Source organism: Furipterus horrens, unplaced genomic scaffold (genome assembly GCF_987537825.1).
Source record: "Furipterus horrens unplaced genomic scaffold, mFurHor1.1.pri manual_scaffold_15, whole genome shotgun sequence".
In the NCBI taxonomy this organism is placed as follows: Eukaryota; Metazoa; Chordata; class Mammalia; order Chiroptera; family Furipteridae; genus Furipterus; species Furipterus horrens.
The window spans coordinates 21,772,717-21,794,111 of NW_028327185.1; the positions used below are offsets into that span (position 1 = coordinate 21,772,717).

The window sequence follows — 21,395 nt, forward strand, 5'->3', positions numbered from 1 at the left end:
TCTGATTGTGTGCTTAGTTTGTTTTTGTTTTTATTTTATAGATTCTGTCCTTGATAGCTGTGAGTTTATTGTCATTTTAATGTTCATAGTTTTGATCATCTTTTTCTTAAGTAAGTCCCTTTGACATTTCATATTATAATGGCTTGGTGGTGATGAGCTCCTTTAGCTTCACCTTGTCTGGGAAGCACTTAATCTGCCCTTCCATTCTCAATGGTAGCTTTGCTGGATAGAGTAATCTTGGTTGTAGGTTCTCGCTTTTCATCACTTTGATTACTTCTTGTCAGTTTTTTCTTGTCTGCAAAGTTTCTTTTTCCTTTTTTTTTTTTTTAGGATTTTATTTATTTTTACAGAGAGGGGAAGGGAAGGAGAAAAAGAGGGAGAGTTAACATTAATGTGCAGTTGCCTCTTGCATGGCCCCAACTGAGGACCTGGCCCGCATCCCAAGCATGTGCGCTGACTGGGAATCGAACAGGTGACCTTTCAGTTTGCAGGCCTGCACTCTATCCACTGAGTCACACCAACCAAGGCTGCAAAGTTTCTTTTGAGAAATCAGCTGATAGTCTTATAGGCACCCCTTCATAGGTAACTCTCCTTTTCCGTTGCTGCTTTTAAGATTCTCTCTTTATCTTTAACCTTTGGCATTTTAATTATGATGTGTATTGGTGTGGTCTTCTTTGGGTCTAGGTTGGTTGGGACTCTCTGTGCTTCCTGGACTTGTATGTCTAGTTCCTTTGCCAAATTTGGGAAGTTTTCCTTCATAATTTTTTCACATAAGCTTTCAATTTCTTGCTCTTTCTCTTCTTCTGGAATCCCTATGATTCAGATGTTGGCACGTTTAAAGTTGTCCCAGAGGTTCCTAAGCCTCTCCCATTATTTTTAATTCTTGTTTCCTCATTCTGTACTGGTTGACTATTTCTTTCTTTCTTATGTGCCAATTCATTAATTTGAACCCTGGTTTCCTTCCCTTCACCAGCGGTTTCACATGGGTTTTCCTTTGTTTCACTTAGCATAGCCTTCACTTCTTCCCTTATGTATTGTTGTGCCTAATCTTGTCTTTCAAGTCTGTGAGCACTGTTATTACCAGCGTTTTGTACTGTGAGTCTGTTAGGTTGGCTAGCTCCTTGTCACTTAGTTCCCCCACTGGAATCTTGATCCATTCCCCCTTTTGGGCCATACTTCTCTGTCTCCTCATCTTGACAGGCTCCTGTGTGTGATTGCCTCTGTGTCTTAGGTGGAGCTGTCACACCTGTTACGTTGTAAGGGGCAGAGCCTTAAGTATTCATCAGTGTGGGTGACCTGTTTCACCACGTTGTGGTGCTGTATGTGAGGTCAGAGTCTGGGAGGGAACCATCCTGTTTGCCCCACACTCGCCTCTTTTCCAAGCACTTCTCTCACTTCCCACACCAAATGAGCTGATTCTGTTGAGAGACCAGTAGTTTCTTCTTCCACCCCAACCCCACAGGTTTTCACAGTCAGAGGCAATGGGGTTCTATTTTTGCTGGCGCTGGAACGGTGCGCTGTGCGGTTTGGTCTGGGGCTGGGATCACTTCCCAGACTTCCCTCCATGCTTTTAAAATGTATGACTTCGCTTTTTGCCACGGCTACAGCCCCTGTGCCTTCGCTGTAGCAGCTGCCACCACACTATGTCCTCTCCACCCTGGCTCTGCCCCTGCTACCTGGGTATTCTTTATTTCTTTGTTCGTTGAACCTCCATGTAGTTTGATTTTCTGGATCTTTTGGTTGTTGTTTTTCTTTTCTTTTCTTTTTTTTTTTTTTTTTTTTTTAGTTTTGAGATAGTTGTAAATTCCTTCTTAGTTGTAAAGGAGACAGAGCGTGTCTACCTATGCCTCCATCTTGGCCAAAAATCCTGTTTTCTCATTTATTATAAATGTACTTGTTTTTAAACTTGCACTCTCGTACTGATTTTTTTTTATTTAAATCACATAATATTTGAAACATATGTTTTCCTTTTTCTATTTCATTTCACTAGAATTTCAGATTTTACTTTCTCATGAACAAAACCTTATAAATTTAACACTTGAAGAACAATCTCTTGGCTGTAAAGCTTGTTTGTTTGTCCACATCGAGATAGACTGAGCTATAGAAACTAATGTTCTGAATTGTCTGGACTTATTTTTCCAACACCTAACAGACACCCCTGGGGATTTGGTTCAGTCTTGTGCATGTGAAGTGTTCAATATCAGTAATATGTAGTTGTCAGTAAATACAGAATCTCTTTGCATTCCTCCTAACAGAACATGAAAAGAGATAACCTAAAAGGATATTCCTAATTTACTTCAGAAAAAGCACCTTTATTTCAACCATAATGTTTATTTAAAATGCTATAGTTCTAGAACTGTTCTGTTTTGGGTAGTACTGCTTCTTGCTAGTTTCTTTATTCTCAGAGGTATTTATAGGTAGGATCCTGTTTGATGCCTGTGGCAGGACAAAAGTACCTCCACTCTTGCGCCAAACTTCTCTCCCCGAAGGTTATAGCTCAGATTCTTCTAGTGTGACTATGCACTGGACCAAGGGACCTTTTTGTGCTGTGGACCCTTTTGAGAGACATAAAATAATATTTTTTAAAACAAGAAATAAAATACATGACAAAATCCAGTCATACTGAAATACAATAATCAAAATATTTTAAAATCATGATATAGTTGTATATATTTTTACCATGTATATATTTTTAAATAAAAACACTAAGTAATAAGATCTATCAATGGGTCTAATAACTACTAAAATTTTGAGGTAGTGATAATGATTTTTTAAGATACCTGTGACAGTTATTAAACGATACAAAAAAATTGGTTTCTGTTGGTGAGAAGATATGACAGACACAACTACTATTTGTTGCTTGGATTTATAATTGACAGAAATACTGAATTTTGATTAGCGTTAGTGAAAATAATGATTTTCCCATTTTCAGCTAGCTATTGGTGCGGGACAAACGCCCCTAAACTTAGGGCTTAGAACAACCCCTTTATGGCTCATGAATCTGGGTCTCAGGGGTGAGGGTGAGGCATAGGGGACATGGCTGCTTCTGTCCCAGGTGACTGGGCGGAAGGACCCACGACGGCCTGTGCCGCTGCGGGCCGGGTGCCTGCGACTGACTGCGGGTCCTCCCTCTCTGCGCACGGCCTTTCACTGAAGTCTGTCTGGCCTTTCACCATCCTCCAGCGGGAGCCTCTGGTTCCCAAGGTGGTGAGAGGGGGACTGCGATGCCTCTTAAGGCCCAGGCTTCGCTCTGTCGGTACCGCAAGCCCCTGGGTGAGTCCACCGCCTAGAGGAGGGGAGATGGATTCCACCCGTTCATGGGACAGGTGGCAAAGTCACATTGCCAAAGGACATGTGGGCTGAGTCACCCGTGGAAATAATCTCCCCACGTCCTGCTGGTCACAGTTCACATCACTCTGCCATGCAGAACTCACTCCCCACCTTCGAGTCTTGCCCCCTTTTCAGCAGTGGCTGGAAGCCCCGGCTGTCGCTGTCTGAAGGGTTCCAGATCCCAGTGAGGCTGCATGGGCGCATTTCCGGCACAGACACGGAGAGGAGCGCTGGGCCTGGAGACCTGTGGAGTCAGGAGCCCTCCTCAGGCCGTGCATGCAGTCGTGAGAGGGACACAGGCCTGCGGGGCCATTCCTGTTCCCAAAGGCCATGGGGGGTGGGGGGTGGGGGGTGCTCACAGCTGTCCCTGATCTATCTGCTCCTGAAATCCCGTTACTCTCAGGCGTCAGTGTTCCTTGCGTAGGGCTGCTTTCAGCTTCCTGGGAGCACGCCTTTCTATTAAATGCTAGAATCCTAGCTGATCCTGTCCAAACTGTGATATTTGTAAAGTGCAAGCCCCTTGTGTCGTTCCTGGCTCTCAAAATTGTTCAGTTGTTATACGCTGCTTCCTCACTAACTGCTGCTCCCTTATAACATTTGGAAGTGTTTGATACTTACTTTCACTTGTGCATGAATGAAAACCTCAAAGTTCTGGAAGTTTTCTTGATGTGTTTCTTTTTTTTTAAATATGCTTTATTAATTATGCTGTTACAGTTGTCCCAATTTTTTTCCCTTTGTTCCCCTCCACCCAGTGACACCCCTCCCTCCAGTTGTCCCCCCTTAGTCCATGCCCATTGGTTGTGCATATAGTTCTTCTCAATATCTTCCTGTCTACTCCACTCCCTCCTACTATGCTTCTTAATTCCTGCACCATCTCCCTCCCTTTTCCCCTCCCCCCTCCCTGTTGACCTCCCCCCAATATGTTCCCCGTACCTATAATTCTTTTCCCACTCTCGTTGCCTACTTAGTTTGCCTTTGTTTCAATTCCCTAGCTTCTATTGTTGGTTGTGATACAGTTTTCATTTTAGCATTCATAGTTTTGATCCTCTTCCTCCTAAACATTTCATATAACAGTGGTTTGGATCTGATGAACTCCTTCATCCTTCAGTTTTACTGTGTCCTGGAAGCACTTTCTCTGCCCTTCTATTCTGAACGACAGCTTCACTGGATAGAGTAATTGTGGTTGTAGGTTTTTGCTTTTCATTACTTTGAATATTTCTTGCCTATCCCTTCTTGCCTGCAGAGTTTCTTTTGAGAAACCAACTAATGGTCTTATTGGGACCCCTTTGCATGTAATTCTCTTCTCTCTTGCTGCTTTTAAGATTCTCTCTTTATCCTTAATTTTTGACATTTTGATTATAATGTGTATTGGTGTGGTTCTCCCTGGGTCCAGTTTTTTTGGAACTTGCTGTGCTTCCTGGACCTGTAAGTCTATTTCCTTCCCCAAGTTTGGGAAGTTCTGCTTCATGATTTTTTCACGTAATTTTTCAATTTCTAGTTCTTCTTCACCTTCTCGCAACCCTATGATTCGGATATTGGCCCACTTATAGCTGTCCCATAGGTTTCTGAGCCTTTCCTCATTTTCCTCACTTTTCATTTCCTCTTTCTGCACTGGTTGACTGTTTGTTCCTTCCCTGTGTTCCGATTTGTTGATTTGATACCTGGTTTTCTTTCCCTCACCACTAGTTTCGTATGTGTTTTTGTTCATTTCAGCAGGACTAGCCTTCATTCCTTCCCTGTCTTGTTTAAAATCTGCTGTTAGGTCTGTAAACATTTTTATAAGCAAACCTCTGAACTGAGCCTCAGAAAGATTTCCTATCAGCTGCTTAGTTAGATTAGATATTTGCTGTCTGGTCAGTTGTATCACTGGGATCTCTATCATGATCTGTGCCATCCTGACCATTTTGTGTTTACCTTTGCTTCCTGGGCGGGGCTGTCACACCTCCTACACTATAGGGGGCAGAGAGCCCTGTGCACTCGTCACAACCGGGGGACCCTTCTCACTGCATTGTGGCACTTTGTGTGGGGGCGGGGGTCCAAGATGGATTCCTGCCATTCCCTCTCTGCTGAGAGACCAGGAGCCTCCTCCTCCATCCACACCCCTCCAGCCCTCACAGTCCGAGGCAATGGGGGTCTGCCTTCCCCGGCGTTAAAATCACTAGCTGACAGGTCTGGTCTGCAGCTGGGAGTGCTCCCCTGGCTCTTCTCGCTTTCCCTTAAATACTGGTGTCTGTGCTTACCACTGTCCCGCTGCTGTCACTGCAGCTGCCACCGCCAGCACAGCTTGACCTCTCCGCCCCAGTTTCGCCCCTTCTACCCATCTGGATGAGCACTTCTCTATAACTTCATACATTGGACTTCCATTTATTTTCTGGAACTTCTGGTTATTTCTGGTTTTGTGGTAGTTGTATTCCTTCTTAGTTGTGGAGGGAGGCGGAGCGTGTCAAGTCTAGGCCTCCATCTTGGCCGGAAGTCTCCTGTGTGTGTTTGCCTCTGAGTCTTAGGTAGAGCTGTCGGTCTTGTTACGTTGTAAGACGCAGGGCTTCTCTTGGTATATTTCTTGAAGTTTTTACTCACAAGTTAAGAAATAACCTTTAACCTTTTTAAAAAATAATTTTTGTTTTGCCCCTCAACATGTCTTAATCTGTCTTTGGAAGCACGTAGGGCTTGGTTGTCTCTACCACCTAGATCTAGTCTACACGAGTCCAGACATCAGGTTCTGCGGCAGCGATGCTAAGCTCTTGCTCTTTATGCACCTTGCTGGGCCACACTCTGTCCTTGGAGCCCACACCCTGTCCTTGGAGCCCACACGCAGCAGTGTCAGGTTTGTGGGTGAAACTACTCTGCCTAGATGGTTACGTGGACATATCCAGCCTTGCTTAATGTGGCAGGTTTTCTTTCTGGGAGAGGTAAGCATGCTGAACTGTCACCAAAGGTGGCTGCCATCCTGTTCTCATTCAAGCCTGTGGCTTCTCCCACTGAGAGGTGGAGGCTCTTTCCCTTCCTGAGTCCTGGTGGCCTGGGACTGGCTCTGACCACTGGCTTGAAGAGGCTGAGTGGTTTCTGTTTTCACTCTCTTGGAAGCCTGTCAGCCCCTAAGAAGTCTAAATCCCCTGCTGGGAGGAGAGGCCACAGCCCTTCTGGCCACCCTCGTCCAGGTGCAGGCACTGAGGGGAGATGCTCCTTCACAGTCTCGCCATCTCTGTGGACCTGCAAAAAATGTGTATGTGATCATATTGGCAGTTTGTCATTAATGTCAGTTTTGTCATAATTATGTTGACTTCTAGGACAGTTAGAAGCTGAAAGAGTGCTTCTAATATAATTTTGGCAATTTGTGTATTTCATCCCTTATTCTCTAAAATGATCACATGATAACATTAACATGTACCTCTTTTATGGGGCATACTTAGAGGCTCTGAAAAGAAACTATAATTGCCGTGATGTGTTGCTGAGTGCTGAAATTTAATGGGTCTCAAGACTTATTTTGAATTTCGTGGGAAGTCTGACACAGTCGTCATTACATACGGCAATATAATTACTATTTCTATTAAATCCTGCTAGGGATTATTATTAAAAATTGCTATAAAACCTGAATATAAATTGCGGTAAAATATCCTGTATTTCTGTGGAATTGTTATCACCTGCGCTGTTTTTTATCCCTACATTTAAGCTCTTAAAATGTACTCTGTTCAAGCTCTCACTTAAAAGAGTTTGTACGTAATCCTTTTACCCACAAAGGTGTTCATTTCTTTGTATCCTTTTCCAGTCTATATTCATCTGTATATATGATTTCTCTGTACAGTTTGGTTCAACTTTTAGAAATCGCAGTATCTTGTAATTTTATTCAGTATTAGTTAGCATTTTTACTCTATCTGTCTGGTTCACTTAATATTTTCTATTTAGCTGGGCATTTTAATAGTTTCCAGAGTTCCTCAAGTACAAATAAATGCTATTATACAGAGCCTTTGTAAGTGCAATTTTGTTTTTATTTTTAAATTATTGCTTGCTGACAAATTCCCAGGAGTGTGATGATATAATCAAAACGAACACAGTCTTGCAGTCTTTAAGCTGTTAGGATTTTTCTTGATTTTTTGTGTTTTGTTGAAAATAGTTTCATTATTTGGATTTGCATTTCTTAACCATTAGCAAGGTAAAACTTGCCCCTGTGATTTAATTCTCAGTTTTACTCTTATGTGAATTGTCTGCTTAATCTATTTGGATTTTTACATGCTTGCATAAGCTCACAATCCTTTGTGATCAATCATATTGATTATACACTTTTTTAGTATATTATTTTATCTTCTATGCTGATTTTGATTTTTAAGCACACAGAAAGTTTTGAAATTCTTCAGAGCACTGCATTTATGGTCATTCTCAGTGGATGATATTTTTTTCTTTTTAATATTATATAATTGCTTTTATTTGCTAATATATTGGTAAATAAATTTATAAATGCAGATCTTTACATTTATGACAGAGTGATAGTTTCTAAGGGATTTTTGCATGTGTCATCTTATGTAAATGTCTCCATGGGTATTGACAGTGTCCCTTTTTCTCCTCCCAGCCACCCAAAAGGAGGATCCTTTATTCATCCAAAGAAAGCCAGTTTTGGAGTAGACTTCCTTACTGCAGTTAAGAACCGCTATGTGTCAGAAGATGGGCCAGAGGAGGATGGAAAAGATCAAATTATTAAAATTGCTAATAGACCTGTGGAGACTGTTGGCTTTGACTCTATTATAAAACAGCAAAGGTAAGTGGAGTTGGTGGCAGAAGAGTGGGCTCGCCCAGTCCCTGCAGAGCTCCAGGGCGCATTCGCCTGCAGTGCTTTCTGCGCTCCCAGCAAGCTGAGATCGCGGGAATCTGAGGACCGAGTGCTCAGGGAAGTTAAAATCCGTACTTCAGCTCCGCGCTGTTGGACTTCTCTAGACTGGAATTAAAAGATTGATTTGCCCATTATTAATATTGATATTTATACCATACTATCTTGTATTGACTAATTACTAAGTAACTAAGGTTGACACTGCTCCTTTTCTATTTTGTGGTGACATTTCTGGTTGGTTGATGTCTAAAATGGAGACAGAAGTGTACATGGCTACCTGTGCCTTGTAGCTGCACACCCTTGTCACCTGAGTCCCACCCCAGGCCTACTGAGTCAGAACTCCCTGGGCTCTTGCTTTTAAGCACCCCAAATTATAACGTAGCTGTTCAAAGGGCGTGAAAGAATGCCTTTTAAAACTGCTGAGTCCACACTGCCTCTGTTCTGTGAAATCTGCGCACTGATTCTCTGTAGAGGCCCCCTGCTCGCTCTGTGTCAGGGAGAGTAAAAGCTGTTGTTCACACAAAACTCAGCCGCCAGAGAACCTTCTAGATTACACAGGGCTAGCGATGATCCGTGCTGTGGTTTGACCTGATGTAGATGAAGTGTCCCAGAAGTGACCCCTGGTGGCCACTGTGGAAGGTGGTTTTGCAGCCCCTTGGCGCAGGCCAACAGTCTTTGTCTCTAAAGAAAGTAAGACTTAAACTGTGGTTTTGTTCAGAGTAAAGTTCTTTTCTTGTCTTTTGGCTGTTTCTGTTACTGTTATTAAGATTTAAAATAACGCAGACTTTAAAGTGTACTTAGGGACAACATGGAAGAATACATTCATTCTTGATAGCTCTGCTTTTTAGCAAAGATGACCAGCATTATAAAAAACTTAATAAATCATGATTCCTAAAAAAGCAACAACTTATTTGTTAATTAACTACAAAGGAATATACATTGTTGAGAATTTAGGAGATTGAAGAAAAGAAAGTCATAACTAATGCCACCATCAAGAGATAACTTTCATGAATGGCTCATTGCTTAATTTTTTCCATTTAAGATACAGTATTTAAGTATCTTTTACCCCAAAAGAGGCACTTTTTTTTTCTTATTGGTTAATCTCTTTCAAAGAAGACCATAGCCTCTGTGAATATTAACACATTGCAAACACATCTTCCTTCCCTAGTTTATGAACGACTGCATCACTCGTGAGTTTTCCTCGTGAATGACACGACTGCTTGAGTATCGCTGCATTCATAATTAGCTTGTTAATTCTTGGAAGGGCCCAACGTTGGTGTCGGGCTGGGCTCACTGTCAGCGGCGCCACTTTCCAGCTGACACCAGTTGGAGCCGCTGTCCTAAGCCGCCTCCTCCTCGTTTATAAAATGATGCCCAAGCTGTTAGAGCTGCTGGGAGTAACAAACGAGGTGGTGCCAGGAAGAGTGCCTGCCGTCAGCAGGGAGGGAGGGAAACCTCAGAGCCACGTGCTGTCTCCTGACAGCAGTCAGCGGGCCAGCTTTGGGTCTGGAGCTCTAAGACAGACTTGGAGTGAAGGAATCAAAACCAATAGAAACCAGTGTGTGTGGCTTCTCGTGGAGATGGTTTGGGCTCTCGGGTGCTGTCTGTGTTGAGACTGGGGTCCCTAGGTTTGTCCCCAGTGTTCCTGGCACTGCAGCAAACTTCCTGGGGCACCACAGGACATACTGTATTGATTTTAGAGGGAAACAGTGACATCTGTCGGAGGCAGAGCAGACTTCTTGTCTGAGGCGGTCCTCAGCCCGTGGAGCTGGCCCCGCAGCAGGAAGGGAGTTGACCCGGCCGGTCTGACTTGTTGGCTGGGAAGCTGTGTGGTCGGTGCCGACAGACGCAAAGTGGAAAGGGCATAAATAGTTATTAAATTGTTTGGCCTTAAGAACTTACTAAGCTGAATGGTTAGGTGGTTGTTCTGGCCTAAGGCCACTGTGAAAAATGACTGAAACAACAAGAGCCCCGTAAACTGGGAAGGTGTGGGAACTGCTGCCCTAGGACCTCGCTGCTGCGGCCTTTTCCCCGGTTTCTGATGATGTGATAGCTCAGACCCTGCCCATTAGCTTAGTATATCCCCAAAGGTGGTCAGTCTCCTGTTTATTTTTATCAATACTTATAAAATAACTTACTGTATGTCAGACAGTATTCTAAGAGTTTCACAAATACTAACTTACTAAATTATCATAGCATTTCAAAAAACTGTAAAGTGTGCATAACACAAACTTTCCCACCTTAACTAGTCAAGGGCCCATTTCAGCGGCATCAGTACATCCCCGCTGAGGGCGGCCGTCACCACCACGCATCTCCACAGCCTTTGCACCTGGCAAAGCGGAAGCTCCACGCCCACTGGACACTCCCTTCCCACCCCTCCCCTCAGCCCCTGGCACCCTCTCTCCTCTCTGTCTCCAGGAGTCTGACTCCTCTAGGGACCTGAGATAAGAGGAGTCACACAGGTTTTGTCCTTTGGTGGCTGGCTGACTTCCCTGGAGCTGGTGGCAGCATTTCCCTCCTTTTTATGGCTGAATAGTAATGCTCCTCCACCGAGGGACTCTTGGGCTGCTTCCGCCCTCTGGCTGTTGGGAGTGATGCTGCTGTGACCATGGTCACCTCACAGCATTGGAAAGATGTGGATCCTGAGGCAGAGAGATGCTCACTTGCCTGGCGCCAGAGGAGGGGGTGGGATGGGACTGGGACCCAGGCGGTCTGTCTCAGTTCTGTTCCAGACACTGTCAGGCACTGGAATGCATGAGCTCCTGTAATAAATAGGAAACACAGACTCTGCACTGAGCAGTGGCTTCTGAGGGTATCCAGGAAGCCCCACACGCTCCAGGCTGGGTCCCTGGAAAGCCTTCCACATGTGTGAGAAGTGTGTGCTGCTGAGAATCATCTCAGTGCCAGCAGAGGAGTAACTGCAGTAGCTGTGGTCTGTCCAGACAGGAAAAAGCCACAGGACGTGGGAGTGAGCGTTCCAGGGTGCATGCGCTGCCACAGCTGAGCCACTGCTGAGCAGCACGCTGTTGGTGGAGAAGTCGTTTGCAGTAGGACTCCATTTGTATCAAGTTTCATGATGCACAAAAATAGTCTTCATTGTTTAGGGATATGGAACTAGATAGTGAAACTATTAAGAAATGCGTAAGATTAAACACCAAAGGCAGCACCCTGGTCAGCTGTGGGGCGCACCATGGGAAGGAACAGAGGACCCCAGTTGTCTTCGTAGCATTTGTAATGCTCCGTTTCCCTTTCTTTTTTTAGTAATGCTTTATTTCTTAAGTGGGGTGGTGGTTGCTAGTGTTTGCTATTCTTGGTCCCTTGTTACATATCTGAAATGCTTTTTGATTTTTTAAAGCACACACATTATTGTAACATGTGACCTATGTGTTTTTCATGCAGCCAGCTGAGCACATTGCAAGGAATTTCTTTGCGGGACTGTGCAGTAAGTTGTGCCGGTGACAAAGAAGCCATTGCCAAAGTGTGCCCTAGTATCCTTTCAGTGACAAGTCACGGCTGGACTCTGACTGAGGTTTGACACTTGTGCAGACACCGCTGGTCAGCTACCCACATCCACTGTCCCCGGCCTCCTTCCGAACAGCAGCCACCGCCCAGATAAATTACTTACCCGCCGCTGTCGGGTGAGGCAGTGCCATCCCCTGGTCACTGAGGTGTGAGGGGGTTTCTGGATGGGGCCCCTGAAAGGGGGCCGCCGGGGCTGGCACCTGCCTCTGCCCATCGCCCGCACCGCCCTCCGGCCCTCAGCTCAGACAGAGCACCCAGGTGCGACCCTGTGAACACAGCATCCTGTATGGGCCGGGGCAGCAGAGGGCCGGGAGGGAGCGAGTCCTGAGTCCTAGACAGTGTCCTGGGGCCACCTCCCCAGCCTGGCAGCCTCGTAGTGAGTGAGGACGGAAACTCTTCCCTTCAGTGAGAGGGCCCCATTCCACGCAGCTGAGTCAGTATTGTGAAAATACCTCAAAACAGACTTTTCTAAAGTTTGTCATCTCTTTTCTCTACCTTCTCTTCTAAGTGCTTCCCCCATATATTGCTTTATACCGACAACTAAAATATAGGAGGTAAGCTTTCCCTTATGGAGCCAGAGAATAAACGCTTCAAGCCTGTGGCCAGCAGGCAAACTCGGGGGAATCATGTAGGTACTTAAGTGACCACCCACGGGGTCCCTTTAAAAACATGATGCCCTCCCAGCCCTGGGCTGCGGTGCAGTGGGTGGGCGGGCGGCCAGCAGGCACAGCTTCGCTTTGTGGCTAGGCCTACCCCCCTTCCCTGTGTCTCCCCTGCCTTCCCTCCCTTCTTCCTGGTCTCCTTGCTGACCTTCCCAGTCGGTTCCTGCCGGAGTAGCCCCCTTTCCAGCCAGTCCCGGGGTGGCTGCCACGGTGTTGCTGAAAACCTCCTCTCTGCATGTTTGATCTGCTTAAGGACTCCCTGTGGCGCTGTGGGTCTGAGAAAAGGGGGCCGGGGTTGAGGTTGCCTTGGCTTAACTTGGCACTTGTTCACTTGCATGAGGCTGCGGTTATTCGCTCTCTGTGCCCGTTTTCTTCTGTGAAGAAGGAGACTCACATGGCACCGAGTAGGACACCCGGGCCCGGTCAGCCACGGCACCTGTTGCAGTTCCATCGCCGGCCTCCCTGTCGCCCCATCTCCCGTGCAGAGCAGGGGAGCGCCCACCGCGCAGGGTTACCCCACTCCTGCCTGTGTCCAGCCCAGACGTGGCTTCCCAGCTGTGTATTTGATACCCAGCATCTCAGTTTCCCACCTGCTCAGCAAGCAGCAGTGGCCGTGGCCCGGGTCCGCTCGCATCCGCAGCCACCAGCCAACCCCAGTCAGCTCTGCTTTCCTGATGGGATCCTAGGCCGGGCATTTCTCTTCCTCTGGAGGGCCCTGGTCTGGTCCAGGGGACCCCCAGCCCCCTTCCTGCAGTGTCTTCCCTCCCTGTGGTCTGTCGCTCATTATGTGAACACGGCGACCTTTGAAAGGCAGGGTCTGACCACAGCACTGGCTCCAAGCCCCACACCTCCCATTTCAGGCAGAGACCGCAGACTCCTGAGCTGTCTGCAGGCTGCTTGTGCTCCACGTGGCCCCTGCCACCTGTGTGAGCTCAGCTCCCGCCCCGGTCCCTCTGCCTGGGCACACGGTGCTCCCTGTCCCTGTGATAGGCCAGCGGTTGTAACTTCAGGGCCTCTGCCTGTGTCATTCCCTCTGCCCGATACTCAAGTTGGCATGCCTTCATTTCCATTAGCTCCCTGCTCAAATGCCACCTTAATGGAGAAGGTGGTCTTCCCTGGCCCCCGTCTGCAAGTCACCACACCGCCTCTCCTGCACACCCTGCTCGTTGCTCTGAGCCCGCGTCTGCCTGGCAGCTCAGATGTCTTCCCGCTGAGAGCTGTGTTTACTGCTGGGCCCCAGGCCCCCAGTAGTTACTTGAGGAACAGCTGGGAAGTGTGCGAGTCTCCTTCAGCTGGTCCAGTCCTGCTCCAAGCGTCTCATTTCTCTGCCCGGGGTTTTGCTAAGCTGTGTCCCTTCTTGAAGGCACTGCCACCCTCCCCTCTAACATTCGGCCCAGGGGTCTTTTTCTGTCCTCCTGGTTTACGATTCTGAGTTCTGCACCAGGGACAGTATGTGTCATGGCCACTGCATCCAGTCTGCATGATGCCCTCGGAATGCCAGGATCGTTCTTAGCACTTTTGGACATTTGTCCAAGCTAACCCTGTCTCTCCCAATGACCAGGGGGTTCCTGTGGTGCAGAGGATAACAGGGAGCCACTGGAGAAGGGGCGTGGGCTTGGTGTGTGGCTGCTGCTGCCGACAGCGCCAGGGGCAGGGCCAGGGGACCCCTTAGTGCTCATCAATCACAAGTATTGTCACCAGTCTTTTCTTGGCTGCATAATGCAGGAATGGGGTAGCGATGACACTGGGTGCTCAGTCCTTTGATTGGAGATGCTTGTCTCTAGTTCACAATATGGCAGGTGTTAGTGAACAGCTGGGTGATTAAAAAGGTAAAAGTAGTGCGTGCAGAATAGAAGGCACAAAGTGACCGAGACCATGTGCTCCAGAGTTCGAGGCAGCTGCTGCTATGTCTTTCATTAATCTTTCTGTGTTGCTGTTTCTTAACGTGTGCTTTGAGATGTTAGAGAAGTAGATTTGTCAGCCAACCTGCTGTCGGCATGGGACGAAGTCGTAGATATTGCTGAACAGCTCAGACACCTGGAAGTCCTTAACCTCAGGTAGGAGCTCTGGGTTACCTGTTACTGATCTGATGCGCATCTCTCCTCGCTCCCTCCCGGCAGCCCGGAGGAAAAGAGGTGGGAGCGATCCTTGGTTGAATTTATCTAAATTTTTCTTCACCTTCTTTCATACTTTTTGATGATTATAGTTTTCAAACATGAGGTGACTCATTAATTGGGAATGTGTTGTACTTTGGATTGGGTGGGGGCAGGGGGAGGTGATATATTGAGTAGACAGATCACATTTCTGGTGGGCTTGACGGTGAGAGACACCTGTTGGGTCACTGGGGAGTACTGGTTCCTTCTGAAGCTTCTGAAATTTAATTGCTGCAGGAATGAGGCATTTCATTGGAATAGTTTAATTCAGTTTTGATAAAGGTTTTTCATTAATCTATGTATTTTACTAATGCAGTTTTCCAGGCCTTCTCCAATATTTGATTAGTTTTAATCTCAGAACCTAACTTTCCAAGAGCTCAGCCAGGCTTCCCCTTTCATACCCGAGCCAGCGCTCCGTCTTCATGGGCCCGGGGCCTGGCTCAGCTGGGCAGGCCTGAGTCCTGCTCTCAAACCCAGCGAAGTGTGGGATTTGACCCCTGGTGTTTTCTCACCTGAAACCATGGGCTAACGTGTGAATGTCTGTTAACGCGGGTCCCTTCAGAATGACAGCCCAGACCCAGTACTGTCTGGGGTTAGGATCCTGAGAACTCGAAGGACCTGAGAGCAGAAGGGCAGACCGTTTAAAGCCGCAAAATTCCAGCCCCCGCCCAGCCTGTTGGTGAGGCTGAGGGTGGGCATTAGGTTCGCAGCACCCAGAGTGCGCCTTGGGGAGCTGGGCGCTGCCATGAGAGTGCCCGAGCGTTTCAGGGACCCGTGGCCGCTCCCGGCTGCCCTGACCCTGCGAAACATCTCTGCATGTCAGGGACCCAAGGGGTGTGTAGTGTAAACATTAAAAATTAGGTATTCTTGGGCTTTGTTTTTGATGCAATTTTAAGGTTGAAACAAACCAAACGGCTCTTTTTAAACCCTACCTTGTTGCCTTCCACGACTGTTTCCATCGCGCAGCAGGGAGCAAGTTGTAACTTCTTTTTCTACCCAGGGACAATAAGCTGAGATTTCCCCCCGGCTCACCAACCGGCACATTTCCTGCCCTGAAGGTGTTAGTCCTCAGCGGAACAGGAATAACGTGGGCTGAGGTAATCATATTTCTGTGGTTTATTACCCAGTGATAAGAAATTTTAAATTGCTGGTTTAATGGTTTAAATAGAGAATCGAAGCATAATTGTGGCCTCATTTTAACCATCCTGTTATCCAAAGAATAGGATTCTATAAACTGCTTTGTAGAACCATGGTGGTTAAGTAGAAGGTTGTATCTAAGGATCCGTGTTCTCTCGGCCCGTTCAGGCCCGTTGTGGCATCTTTGTGAGCAGCGGCTCCACAGGGCTGTGCAGTAAATGTGCTGAGCTTTTAAAGTGGCTGCGACAGGTGCTGATAGAGCCTTTAGCCACTTGAGTTTCCCACAAGTGTTCTCAGGGCAGAGAAGGGGTCCTCACAGTCTCTCCTCACTTCACGTTCGGCTCTAGAATCCATTGCTCACCGCGTGCAGCTGGGAAGGCCCCGGGTCCTGGGCCCACCAGCACTTGTCCCAGTGATGCTGTGTTCTGTCAGGGCTTAGCTGCCTCCACACACCGGGAACAGGCCACTGTCACACAGGCGCAGCGAGCTGTTCGTCTGTGAAATGCCACCAGGCACGCACCGCCTTGGACTGCGGCCGCAGCCACACTTCTCCTTTCCTGGGCACCCTCCTGTCCCTACCTCCTGTCCAGGGTGACATGCAGCATCAGAGCAGGAAGGGCCCAGGGAAATGCAGGTGGGGGAGAGGGCAGTGATGTTCAAGTGAGAAAACCAGAAAGTTATTGACGAATTTTGACTGATTAGTGTATTCTTTACAAACTCAAATTGGCATCGGGAATTGAAGGTGTTCAACATCCATTTCCGTCCTTTGGCGAAGGGAGCTAGACAGGCGACACGAATGCCGAGCGAGCCTCTGCGGTCCGCCCCGCAGGTGCCCCGTCTGTTTCCGAGAGCCCTACATGACGCGTTGGTTCAGTGCCAAAGACGTGCTCCATGCCATTAAAATGCGGCCCTGACATTTTCATCTGGTCGCGGTGTAGTCTTCCTTTATTTCTACAATAGTGACGAAACTGGATTCCCGTGCAGCTTAGAAATAAACACACAGGAAAGACCACCAGCAAAGGCCGCTTCCCCTGAACTGCGCTTCCCTCCCAGGTGCTCTGGTGTGCTGCGGGGTGGCCGGTCCTGGAGGAGCTCTACCTGGAGTCGAACAACCTTTGCATTTCAGACAGGTAACAAGGGCTTACGTAACTGCCCCTGTCACCGCTGACTCACTCCAAGTGAAGAGTCGCCGTTCTATCTGTGAATTTTTAGAAAGACTTGCAAATAAGAATTCGAAAAATGTTTATCCATTGCATTCACAAATTAGAATGTCAACTAAAACTTCACTACTAATTGAGGAAAAACCCATTGGAATGAAAGCCCAGAGTTAAATATTTTTGAAGACATGAATTTTATGTTTTATATAAGTATATTTCTCTTGTCTAAATGGAAATTCTGTAGGATTTGCTATAAGGATTAAGTGATGCGTTTGTAATTAGCACCCTCTCTTTCAGGTCGATGCACCTTCAGTGAATTAAATATGTTGTCTTCCTCTTTTATTGATACCATTAAATTACTATGTAAAATAAATGAGTGCAAATTTACAACAGATTCTCAACTGAAGGATTCAAATTAACAAGATTTTACTGTACAGAATAATTTCATTTATTATACAGGCAAAGGCAGGTTTTTTAAAATGAAACCTTCTGAGATAATTTTACAGTCATGTGCGTTATTCCTGTTGCCCAGCTGCCCCCCTGGTACCGTCTTCCAAAGCCGTGGCACAGCGTTCCCAGCAGGGCGCTGACACTGGGCCCCCGAGATGCAGGGGGTTCCCACCCACACAAGGGTCCCTCCCATCGTCCTTTCATAGTCATGTTCACGTTCCTCTGGCCCCCAACCTCTCCTTAACAGCAACACAGGTATTTTAAAGCTGTATGTTTGAAAACAATTAAGAGATTAAATTCATGTTGAAAAAATTTTATTTTCCATATAGGCCAGCTGACGTTCTGCAGGTGCTCAAGTTATTAGACCTTTCCCATAATCAGCTGATTGATGAAAATCAGCTCTTTCTAATAGCATATCTGCCCAGGTAAGTTGCTCCTAAAATGCCTATTACATTAGTGCACAGTAAATTTTTAGTGAATGGGTCATATGCCATATATACTTTTGCAATGGAAATACAGTAATGACAATGGAATTCCCATAGGGAGTCCTTTTCTTTGGGAAATTTTTATCAGAACTCATTTAGGGAGTTTACTTGTGAATCACAAGTAGTAGTCTACACCTATACCAGATACCTGAAGAATGAATAATTTGGCCCTGGTGCTAAAGTCTTCATTCATTGAACTTTGGAAAGTAGGTCATGCCTCTTTCCCCTCTGAAACCCCCCTCAGCACCGAGCACAGCAGTCGACACCCAGCTCAGGTCCCTGTGGAGCCATGAGAACATAACTGCGTGCCCTAAATTGGACTTCATCGTTTCTAAGCATTTCACCTGAGATGAAAACCTTAATGTGTAGCAAAAAATTTGCAAATGTAGCCTGGCTGATAGCCCACAGCATTTGGTATTGTTCTGTGCAATCAAATTGAACATTTGTAATTTCAGATTAGAACAACTAATTCTTTCTAACACTGGGATTTCTTCTCTACATTTCCCGGATGCTGGGATTGGTGTGTAAGATTATTACATTCCCCGCCCCTGTATGCCGTACTTTTAACTGTTTCTCTCACTTCTACCATTAACTGAATTCTCCTTTTTCCAGGGTGCAAGACGGCCATGTTCCCCTCCTTGCACAGCCTTGTCATCAACGACAATCAGATATCGCACGTAAGAGCTTGTCCAGAGCATGCGCGCTGCGTGGCCACTGCTCTCCACACTCGTGCTGGAGTTTGTAGGTTCCTTCTGTGAAAAATATTTTACATGTTCTGGAAGAGGAATGCTTCCTCAGGTGAAATCCAAACATATTAAGAAAGAAATCTGCTTTAACTCCCATGTAAGCAGACTCACAGCCTCAGCCCAGCTGGAGTGCTCAGTGTGACGGATCCCTCGCCCTCAGACTGGACTAGCGACTTTGCTTTTCTGTTGCCAGTTAAACACTCTGAAGAATGAGCCTGAAACACGTTTCTTTTCTGTTGTTGGGTTTCAGTGGTCATCTATCAACGAGCTGGATAAGTTACAGAGTCTGCGCTCTCTGTCCTGCCGAAGAAACCCCCTGACTGAGGGAAGCAGAGCGCAGGCCGCCTGCCAGTTCATCATTGCCAAGATTGGTCAGCTGCAGACCCTGAACAAGTGCCAGGTGCGTGCCAGCGCCAAGACCAGGTGCTTTCTAGACCAGAGGACAAATGACCCACAATGCAAATGGACAGCATACTTGAATGTGGTAGAGGGTATCAGGTGTGGCACCCCTCTCAGTGGTGACCGGGTAGCCTCCTGTGGGTTTTAGTGGCCGTGGAACAAGACTGGTCAGTGCAGTCAAGGCCTGCTGCACCGGCCGGCTCTGCAGCGCTCAGGAAGGAGAGGAACACGGGTGCTGCCCGCCTTGCTCTTGGGGGCGGTGTGGGCAGAAAGGAGACAGACCACGAGCCTGTTTACTCCCCCAGCCACTCTGCTCAGAAACAGCAGGTAGTGCCCTGCTAGCTGGGAATGTGCTCCCTCGCTTGGCTCCCCAGGCGGGCTGACTGCACATGGGTGACCTCCGGCACCTGGCTTAGTCCAGAGACCAGCACGTGGGCCAATACGCTCATGAATAAAAGGAGAAAACTGAAATTCTTTTTTTGAACAAAATCCTATATCCTGTCAGTGTTAAAAAGGGTAAAAATAAGAGTTATCATCTTGTCCCTCTCAGTTTGATTACCTCTGCAGGTGGGCAGGGGGAAGAACAGGGGACAGAACACACTCATAAGAAAAACGCCTCAGCAGACTTGTTTGTATTTCCCGTCAACGCAGGTTCTTCCCGAGGACAGGCGTGGAGCTGAGCTGGAGTACAGGAAGGCCTTTGGAAACGAGTGGAAAAAGGCGGGCGGGCATCAGGACCCAGACAGAAACAGGCCGGACGAGGAGTTCCTAGCAGCCCATCCCCGATACCAGGCACTCTGCCTAAGTGCGTCCCTGCGCCTGCCTGGGTGTCAGCAGGGCCTTGGCTGGCACCCCCCCTGGGGGGGGGGCTTTCTATTCTGTTGAACCCAAGTGGGTGCTGGATGCTTTCTTGGGGCCACTGCAACAAGCTGGGAGCAGATAGTAAACTGTCTTTAGAGAAGCACCAGCAGAAGGAACCTGGGGAGTGGGGAGGAGGGCAGCTCTTGACCAGCACTTTGCACCACCCCTGCCCCAGGAGGGCAGGTGGGCTGGTTTATGGGCCTGGCTAACTGAGGGCATTTTCAGTTAGGAGCCCGTGAGGTTGGAACCCAAGCACTGGCCTTTTTTCCTGTTCCCCAGGCAACCCAAACATCCCTGCAAGTTCAGATGAGTTTGCCTGAGGTTCTGGCCCTTGTATGCCCTCACTCCCTAGCCAGGTCCTCAGGACCCTGTCCCCATGGCCTTTCAGCTTTGCTTCATTATTATTCCAGATTCCACTTCTGTGTGATTTTCTTTTATGTATTTGCTAATGTGAGCTCACTGCATAAACGCTTCAGGCTGGAACATTATCTTTGAGGAAGAAAAGCTGCCCTTCAAGCTGCACCATTAGCCCCCCAATTTCTGCTGGGTGAATCCGACATTGCTCAGGGGAGGAAGGGCGGGGAGGGGAGAATAAGCAGCCCTGTAGCTGCGGATCAGTGCTTCCCTGCTGAGAATGTTCCTGGCAGAAGCTCAGATACTTGGGGGCCTTTGTAGAGACTCTGCCACCAGTTGGCCCAGCAGCTAGAGCATTAGAGCACTGCCGTCCCCACATCCCTGCATTATACTGAGGCTGCTTTGGGGGGTGGAGGGTGGGGCTGGTTGAGGGGTGGTGCAGAGGGCCCACCCTGGCATTGCAAGGCCGGGCTGAAGCTGGGTGAAGGAGTCCTGAGAGTTGTGTCCCACACAGTAGGCTGCCAGGGTCCTGTCTCCAGAGCAGAAGGAAAGGGAAATGCTGGCAGCGGTGACACTTGGACTGAGGGTCTATGTGTTTGGCAGCACAGCCTCGGCTTGCTATGCTAGTTTGAGTCAGACAGCCTGTCTCTGCAGACCAGTGACTAATAACACAGGCGATGGAGCGTCGCCCTCTGTCCCTCCTGACAATAACCAAGTGGCGTGTGAAAGGGGGCGGGCCCCGGTTAGCATACAGCTGCCGCTAGGTTGGTCTTATGGTGATACCTACACACTTTTCCTGTACAGTGGCCTTTGGTTTATCATTCACCATGTTTTATTTCTTAAATAGAATATGGTGCACCTGAAGATGGGGAACTCAAAACACAACCACCATGTTTGCTCAAAAACCAGCTACTAGGTAAGAACCCCAAATTTAAGGCAACTTATTTGTATTCGCATCCTTAGGAGCTGAGACAGATAGGGACAACCTAATAGGAACTGTTTCTCTTAAGTACCTAAATGGGTTTCTTGATTTTTAAAGAAATGATAAATTCTCAAACGTAAATTCTTATATTGAACATTTTAGCAACTCTGATGTTTTCAACTCATTTAAGTGTGGGAAGCATTTGAGCAGAGAACTGAATTGTGATTTAGAAGTTTGTGACTTTTCTTACATTTGAGAACCAAGTGAAATTGAGGAAGTACTAGGGGGGGAAAGGAAAGCAACAGAACGGCAGTCATCTGTTTGGTTGTTAGTAATTCAGTGAAGGAGTAATGGAAGGAATTTTTAACAATAGTAAGACCAATTCCTGCATTAGGGTT

General features: G+C 47.3%; 1 protein-coding gene across 1 annotated transcript in view; it reads left to right on the forward strand.

Moving 5' to 3' along the window:
- The window catches only part of TBCE (tubulin folding cofactor E), a 59,504-nt gene that overhangs the window by 33,113 nt on the left and 4,996 nt on the right, over window positions 1-21,395 (forward strand). The window contains exons 4-14 of the mRNA XM_090263450.1: window positions 7,895-8,080; window positions 11,549-11,637; window positions 14,291-14,390; window positions 15,487-15,583; window positions 16,677-16,753; window positions 17,560-17,655; window positions 18,171-18,235; window positions 18,328-18,392; window positions 18,712-18,861; window positions 19,512-19,665; window positions 20,923-20,991. Of these exons, the coding sequence (XP_090119576.1) occupies window positions 7,895-8,080; window positions 11,549-11,637; window positions 14,291-14,390; window positions 15,487-15,583; window positions 16,677-16,753; window positions 17,560-17,655; window positions 18,171-18,235; window positions 18,328-18,392; window positions 18,712-18,861; window positions 19,512-19,665; window positions 20,923-20,991 (1,148 nt within the window). The remainder of the gene's footprint in view (window positions 1-7,894; window positions 8,081-11,548; window positions 11,638-14,290; window positions 14,391-15,486; window positions 15,584-16,676; window positions 16,754-17,559; window positions 17,656-18,170; window positions 18,236-18,327; window positions 18,393-18,711; window positions 18,862-19,511; window positions 19,666-20,922; window positions 20,992-21,395) is intronic.